The sequence below is a fragment of the Limulus polyphemus genome, unplaced genomic scaffold (genome assembly GCF_000517525.1).
Source record: "Limulus polyphemus unplaced genomic scaffold, Limulus_polyphemus-2.1.2 Scaffold442, whole genome shotgun sequence".
Classification (NCBI taxonomy): Eukaryota; Metazoa; Arthropoda; class Merostomata; order Xiphosura; family Limulidae; genus Limulus; species Limulus polyphemus.
Genome location: NW_013666052.1, coordinates 46,658 through 55,642, shown reverse-complemented (window position 1 = coordinate 55,642; position 8,985 = coordinate 46,658). Strand labels below are relative to the sequence as shown.

Sequence of the window (8,985 nt, the reverse complement as noted above, 5' to 3'; positions counted from 1 at the left end):
GCGCGAAAATTCAAAAAACAAACAAACAAACCTTAATGGCGAGGAAGTATTATGAATGTAATTATTTATAAAGGTAGCAAAATTTTGGATATTGATTTTATTCTTTGTTCGTTTTTAATTAAGCACAAAGCTACACAATGGGCTATCTGTGCTCTGCCCACCACGGGTATCGAAACTCGGATTGTAGCGTTGTAAGTCCGCAGACATACCGCTGTGCCACTGGGGGGCTTTATTTTTATTTTGCATCCAATATGATATAGGCTTATATAGGTAAGATATCTTATAGGTAGATTTAGATGATGTGATTTAGTACTGGTAAATTATTGACTGAATGTCGTTCCGCAAGACATGGAAAGAAAACTTGGATAAATGATGATAAAGAATAAATTGACACGTCTAGATGAAAACTTTTTTCTGGTTTTATTTTTCTATTCGATAAATTGACAGGTATGAATGAAACCATTTTCTATTTTTATTTAGACGTGTCTTTTTATTCCTTATTATCTTTTATTCAGGTAGTACATCTAAACATTACTCATTTATTCTTCAAGTCTTCATGCTGCAAGTAATCGCTTTGATGAGTTTTTCTTATGTAATAAATTGATGGAACATTGGGTAGAGAAGTTATTACTATACATTTGAAAGTAAATAAGTTGGGCCTATATCTACTTGCTATATTGCATACATTATCGTGTCCCCTATTTAATTTCATACACTTTTCTAGAAAGAGCGGACACTAAAAAATAGCATCTGCTCGATAAGGGGATAAGAATTCAGGTTCAAATCTCGCCTCATCCCAGTTTTGAATTATTCAAAGAAATTCTGACTTAAAAAAAACAGTGCTTCGCCATTGAAACTTATGTGTAAAACTATTTGAAAATAATCCACCAATTGATTCATCAGAATCTTAATGATTAGTTTCTTATGTAAATTAGAAACATTATGTCCAATATATATATCATTGCATGTAATTTCCTAGCAGTTTCAATTAAATTCCATTAATTAATATTTATGTCAAGATACACTGTACACATAGAAAGAATAATACAACTTCAGTACATAATACCCGGTACTACTTGAAGTGGATTTAAGTCAAATAACTTACTGCTCAACCTAACTAATTTTGCATTTGCATACGAACTTTCTGTATTAGAATCAGCCCCTCTGATGTAAAATCTAAGGGTGAAAATGATGTATAAGTTATTTCCATTAAATTTTTCAAAACCTTATTACATTTGTTTACAATAATTATTTTTGTGAATCATTGTTAATCATTTCGAATCTTGATGTATGAAAAAAAAAACATTTTCTCTTTCTTACCTTCGTAAGAACTAATTCCTGTTAAGGTGACTTGTGAGCAGCCTTTATAATCTGGTCCCAAAGCAGCTGTCTTGGCGTCTAGACAACAGCCAAAAGGCATAGAACTGCAAGGACAACCTTCAAATTGAGGGCCTTCTGCTGGAGTCTTTTCATCAGGACAGCAACCATATGACATAGACGAACAAGGACACCCTTTGTAATGAGGACCTTCAGCCCTAGTCTTCTTATCAGGACAACAGCCGTGGGGCATGGTGGAACAATGACAACCTTCAAAACGAGGACCTTCAGCCATCGTCTTTTCATCAGGGCAGCAGCCATAAGGCATAGAATTACAAGGACAACCTTCAAAGTGAGGTCCTTCAGCCATAGTCTTTTCATCAGGACAGCAACCATAGGGCATTGAATTACAAGGACAACCTTCAAAGTGAGGACCTTCAGCCATCGTCTTTTCATCAGGGCAGCAACCATATGGCATAGAATTACAAGGACAACCTTCAAAGTGAGGACCTTCAGCCATCGTCTTTTCATCAGGACAACAGCCATGAGGAAATGTTTTGCAAGGACATCCTTGCAAATCAGGGCCTACAGCTGGTGTGATGTTATCAAAGCAACATCCGTGTGGAAAAGTGTTACATGGGCAACCTTGGTAATTAAGTCCTCGAGCCATAGTAGTTGCGTCTGGGCAACAACCAAATTTGGATCTTTCACAGTCACATCCTTCTTGGTTTGGTCCCTTGGCTGGAGTCATTCCATCAGGGCAGCACCCATATCTCATTAGCTCACAGACACATCCTTGGAAATTTGGTCCACCTGCAGGAAGAAGCCCGTCTTGACAGCAGCCAAAAGGAAACGTCTGACATGAGCAGCCATGATAACTATGTAGAAACATAACAAAGCAACAATTCTGTACACATACAACATTATTGAATTGTTGTATTAACAATTAATTAGAAATACACAGTATAGTAAAAACAAAACAATAATAGATAAAATGATTACTTTATACGTTCATAATCTCTTTATTATACATGGATTTGTTTGTCTTTTTTTTAGAGCAAAGCCACATTAGGCCATCTACTATGTCCATCGCAGGAAATCGAACCCTGGATTTTAGCATTGAAAGTCCGTAAACTTACCGCTGTCCCACCAGGGGACTATTATCAATGGAATTGTTTTTATGATTTAAAAAACATGTGATCGTGAATTAAATGGGAGATATCTTTTTGTAAATTAGTATAAGTCAATTACTTTCTGCGGGAATCTATATCAAACTTGTGTGAGAAACGCTAGCTCCTTTAAGCTGCTCCGAATCATATCAAATATCAAATAACCAACTTCTAGGTTTGCTCATTGAAATTTCGTTTAAGTCAAAACTAAGTGAGAGAAAAGATTCTTACAGATAATCGTTCCTGTTTATAATCAACAGTTTCATAACAGCTTATTACAAAGTTCAAAAGAGACGTTTTAATTAATAAGAAGCTGTTTCATTTCAAAGGAACAGGCAAGGAATGCTGAGACTTCAGTATATTAGTTTACTGTTTACAAGTCATGCAGTAAATTAATTCCAAGCTAAATGCACTAATGCATACTGAGAACATACTTACTGTCAGAAAACTTTTATGTTGCACTATAGCAACCTAATATACACTTTATATATTTTATATACAGATAGAGATTAACAAACATTACTTATATCTTGTTATATTTGTTGAACAATGTGTTACAGCTTCCACATTATACTTGTTATCTGTCAGTCTCCAACATATATTCTGGCTTTGCTTTATTTCTGCATTATTTAACAGGTGAACGACTTTTTTTTTCTCTTTGTGTTAAATGGGAACACAGCACTAATTGAAAGAAACTATAATTGGACAAAGTTTAATAAGAAAATCCTACCTTGGACCCGAAGCTATTGATTTTCCATCGGGACAGCACCCAAATGGTGAAATCCTACAGTCTGTGTTATTGGTTATCTTACAACCTTGACCATTTGGTCCTTCTGCGGGGGATACCTTGTCTGGACAACATCCAAACTTGCTGTCACTGCATTTTTCTTTTTTTGAAGTTTTATCGTCGTCACAGCCTTCGCTTTCGGGTCCTTTTGCAAATCGTTGGTTATCAGGGCAACAACCAAATAATGTATTGTGACAGTCGGTTAAGATATCTCCACTTCCTTCAATTTCATCACATCCAGTATATGAAGGTCCAGTAGCCGCAGAGATCCCATCTGGACAACAACCAAATTCACTACTCTTGCATTCATGATATAGTTGTTCTTCTGTAAAATTGAAGAGAGATCCTGGAGTTTCGGAACATCCTTGCCCATTAGGACCAGTGGCAGGAGTGAGTCCATCAGAGCAACATCCATAAGGTGATTCATTACAGTTCTCACCAGATGATATGCCTACCTCACAACCCAAATAATGTGGACCCAAAGCTGATGTGGTACCATCATCGCAGCAACCAAATTCGGTTTTAGCGCATTCTATTACTGAGGAAATTCCTGAACAGCCATCAAAGTTTGGACCAGAAGCTGGTGTTAGTTTATCAGGGCAGCAACCGTACCTAGTTTGGGAACAGCTCTCTATTAATGGACATCCACCCGTTTCGTTTAGAGCAGGAGTTAGACCATCAGGACAACACCCAAACTTGGTTTCAGTACAAGATGACAAGGCAATACACCCAAATCTAATAAAGTATAATAGTTTACAAATATTACTGCAAATAATAATCTTTTACCAAGAGAAAATTTTATTTTGAATAAGAAGTTTTAAACTAGTATTTATATCAAGTTTTACATAGTTATTGTGAAAACACCTTTAAACTTTTATGTCAAATATTATGTTGCAGTTTCAAAAACGGTTTCAAATGCTTATTTCATGGTGCTCACTTTAACATTGTAACAAGGTGCACGTTATGGAAAACACAGTTCTATGTTTGTACCTATAACTTCTTTATATACAAATAAATTAACTTTTGGTGAGATTCTCCAACCAGTTTGCGTATTTTCTGGTGTCAAATGTTTTAGTTTCTGCTGTTTAATTACACATAAAGACCTGTTTTGAGGAAATTATATGTTGAAGTTTCTGATAACTATGTGTATATTGTTTTATTATGGTGAAATTATGCAATGAATTTTTTTGATACTTCAATAAACTATGAAAATACCATTCACAACTCCTTCAGTTTATGATTTGACAATTCACGTGACAGGTATAGCATATAAATGTGTACTGTAACAAAATCTCATAGCATTCTGGACAACATAGGCTCCATGTTAAGACTGGCAAAAGTAGCACTTGTACTGTGAGGAAGAATGATATTCAAGATACAATATGATGTCCAATAGAACAAATATTATGTTTAAATATCTCACATTTGAAAACATATTGTTTCATTTCATAACTGAGGTTCATTAATTTCCTAATAACTTACTTAAATGGTCCTTGTGCAATACTAATACCATCTTGACAACATCCGAACTCTGTAGTCTGGCATCCACCAGGGATTGAATGGGGTTGGGGGCAATTGTCCATATTTGGACCCGCAGGTGTAATTCCATCAGGACAACAACCGTATCGGGTTTTCTTACAGCCTCCTAAAATCATCACTTCGTCTGGAAAACGAGGATAACATTGAAAACTTTAATAGTACAAGCTAAGGAAATTAATGTACATGTAACAAAACTTATTATTAAAGTGATTAATTATATAAAGATTATTTTACGTTAACACCATCCTAAGATAACGAACAACATCAGTTTTAACTTTTTCTTCAGTTAACCTAATATTTCGTCTTTTAACAGACGAATTTTTTAATCTCTATTTTTTAACACTGACGATAACGAGAATTGTTGTTTAGTATTCACTAAATAGATATTTCTTTTACTTTACCTTCATCACAAGAGTGCATATTACACAGTTCTCTGTGGAAAGGTCGAACTGCTGGATCACAATGATTTTCTGGTACCTCGTGATCATTTTGAATACAGAAAACTTTCCTGGTCTTCTCACCCCCACCACACGGTACTGAGCACTACATACGTAAGTAAACGAAAAAAAAAAGAAGAAGAAACACATTATCGTGTCATAGGGAACTTAAATAATTATTTTACCCTTAAATTAGAATTAACTATTTCTTTCCATCGTGTACATAAATGAAAACTGTTACAACTTACTTCTGACACTGTTTGAAGGAAGACACCGCTTAAAAGTTACATAAAATTTATACACATTAGATATGAATCCAGGTTCTATGACAGTTTTCACTCTTCTATAAAGTAGGTCTTTTTCACAACACAAAACCCACTGAAAGTTGTGGCAAGAAAGACGTAAAGTTGAACTACCATATTTATACGTGTCTAAGATTTATGACAACAATAACTTCTTTGTATTTTGATCTCCATGTTTGACATTTTTGAGCTCTTGTTTTTGGAAAGGGTAATTGTTAAACCTGAATACATCTTCAAAGAAGGAGGAATTGGAAACTGGCTAAAAATATTGGACGTAGAGATCAAATCCCGATGATTTTTTTATCAGTCATTTATTTATATTATGAATTGAAAACAAAGCATACTTAAATGGACAGAAATAATTAAGTTACAACATTTGGTATAATTTAATTTCTATGCAATGCCTTTAACTTGCACTGAGTATTATAATATTACGAGTGAAAAAACAGGTTACATATTTGAATAAAAATTATCATATCTGGGTCGCAAGTATGTACTTGATACTATAAGTACCAGGCTTAATATCAGTTTAATTCTCAAAACATGCCCCCCCCCCAGTGGCAGAGCGGTGTATCTACGGTCTTACAATACTAGAAACCGGGTTTCGATACTCGTGGTGGGCAGATAGTCCATTGTGTTGCTTTGTGCTTAACTTCAAACAAACAAAAACTCAAAACATTTCTTTATAATTCAGCCAAATTATTTACTGAATATGTTTGATCTTACGTATGTTGAAGTCTACTTATACTGTAAAAGTTCTAAACATATAGTTTTATCAAGTAGGTGTAATCAGTTATCATAAGCAGACGCCCTAATACTTAGAAAAGGCAAGAATGAAGTAGAACTTTAGCATGGCTAATGGAACCTAACAAAGCTTCAGTATTATTTTGGATAAATATTTATAAAACAATTTCCAACCCACCCGATTCCATGGACCTGCAAACCAAGATGGTGGACAAGGGCCTAGTGTGCAATTTTGGATTACAGAAGGTTTCTTGTCTAGTTTGCAGGAGTCTTCGGAAAATTTAGTAATTTCGTTGTTTTCCCAAAGACCACAAAATACAGTCCTGGTTTGAACTCCTAATCCGCATTTGGCCGAACACTGGAAATTACAAAATATTCTTCGTTTGTAGAATAATTGATAAAAACGAAAACAAACACTGGAGAATAAAACACTTTATAAATTACACAGCTCATACAGTGATTAATACTAAAAAACAACACAAAAAGTGAAATCCGAAAAAGAATATTAACATACATTGTACTCATATTATGAAGATAATCTAAATTATTTAGTTTAAGGCGTTGTTTTGTGGTTTAAGATGTATTATTTTGTATGGCATAATAGAAATGATATATATATATGTATATACTATTTACACATTACTTTCTACCTTATCCATCCACATTACACACGGCATAGCCACGGATTCAACCAAACAAAATGTAATAAACTCCTATATGTCAGTTTCAGTTTTCTTTGCACAAAGTTAATATTTTACTAACTTAATTTACAGCTTCGTAGAAAAAGTTGCCTTGTATACAGCTCTGTGATCAACGTGGTTCGTTTATTTATTTATTTTTTGTGTTATCCTGTAACACACTTTCACACTGTTGGCAACATTAACTCATTTACTGCAGATCACTTACCGTAACTCCAAACCTAGTCCATAAGAATGGTTACACTACATGTAAATATTACATAATAGCTGTTTATAGGCAGTAGGGGAGAATAAGCGATGTAAAAGAAAATGGAAATTGAGGCTATTCTTTAAGACTTTGTCGCATCACAGAGATAAGATGGAAAATCAGAAGACAGGGCTATTATAGCACTTTTTCCACCAGGATACAATAGATCAAAATAGTAAAAATGGCGGAGAAAAAAGCTAGTACTTGAAGTATCAAAATACTACGAAGGTCGTATAAGTTACACAAACGCAATTAACAACAACTCTAGAATATGAAATGCACGGTGGGCTGCTGTTTCAATGGAATATTATGCTTTAAAATATACTAGATGACGTATGCACAGGGAATACATAGAAGATGTCGGAGAATGACATGAAGAGGCCGGCGTTTAGGTCTGACCCCTATATCATTACCCAGGAAGTCCTAAGGATATATATATGATAACAACCGGTTTAGCAATTCGACAGTTGTAAGGACACGCACACACAAACTAATTTAATTATTTTAATTATTTGTGAACAATATATATAGACATATGTGTTCAGAAATACCTTTTATAGTTTACTTTTTTATTTTGTAATGACCATTTTGATAAGTAAGGTCTTGTTACAATAGCGAAATATGTGATTCACTTGGTTTAGTTAGCCTAAGTGTTAAACTAGAGCAAATATGGGATTAGGGTTTACACTGTTAGCGGGAAACGCTTATAAACACATAGAAATGTTCATTTCACAGCTCGCTTTTAAACTTGAGATTTAATTCTGTCTTCTCACCTGAGTCCACTCTGCAGAAAACCACAAAGTTTCACATGGCTGAAGTTCGCCGCAGGGTTTGGTCACTTCAGGTGCACGATTTGTATCACACATCTCTCTCGGGAAAACATTTCCAAACTCGTTACTGCAGAGCGCGTGCCTCGACTCCAGACTCAGTCCACAAGAGTGGTCACACTGTGTGGGGAAAGTTACAAAACAGATGTAAATGCTATAGATAAAATAAACTTCTCAGGAGATGTGCTTTACATACGATCATCTCATGACTCGAACCTGCGGTTTAATTGCAATTCCCTTTCTGTTGTTATAATCCTAAATAATTATAAGTTAAAACATCAAAGTAGTAATTCCTTGTTATCTTCTAGTTAGATTATTGGAAGTGTTTGTAAAGATAGAACATGATAATCTTTTGATTAGAAAGCATCATAAAACATTGGAAATAAATCTAATTTAAAACAAAAGACAAACAAGCCACTATACATTATTTAGAACATATTAAAATATATTTTCTTTCCACCAGTAAAACTGATTATCCTACCATATAACAATCATCTATCCAATCATCTGTGTCAATGATGTCTTTTTAACAATAAAGAGTCTCCCGGTGGGACAGCAGTAACTCTACGGACTTACAACACTAAAATTTGGGGTTCGATTCCCCGCGGGAGACACAGTAGATAGCCTAATGTGGCTTTGCTCAATAAAAAAACACAAATACAAGCGATCATAACATACCCAAACTAGTAAATCAAATCACTTCAAAATTAGTGTTTTCTTTCTTTCTGAGCCTTGATATGATACAAAGATATTATGTCACACGAAACAATAATATTCAGTTTTTTTAGTAACAGTTCAAACAATAATTGTCCTAAACACATTTCCTGTATTAAACTAGTTTACAGCTATAAAGGCATTCATCCTACCAAAGTTTTTTTCTTAATAAAAATACAATAATAAATCCATTACGTGTTTATT

The 8,985-nt window shown here is 34.4% G+C and overlaps 1 protein-coding gene across 1 annotated transcript in view; it reads right to left on the bottom strand.

Annotated features, from left to right (window-relative positions):
- Positions 1-8,985, bottom strand: part of LOC106458309 (papilin-like) — a 77,993-nt gene that overhangs the window by 26,309 nt on the left and 42,699 nt on the right. The window contains exons 13-18 of the mRNA XM_022384492.1: positions 8,014-8,187; positions 6,474-6,653; positions 5,214-5,355; positions 4,756-4,936; positions 3,217-4,008; positions 1,321-2,195 (exon numbers count right to left, since the gene is read on the bottom strand). Coding sequence (XP_022240200.1) covers positions 1,321-2,195; positions 3,217-4,008; positions 4,756-4,936; positions 5,214-5,355; positions 6,474-6,653; positions 8,014-8,187 — 2,344 coding nt within the window. The remainder of the gene's footprint in view (positions 1-1,320; positions 2,196-3,216; positions 4,009-4,755; positions 4,937-5,213; positions 5,356-6,473; positions 6,654-8,013; positions 8,188-8,985) is intronic.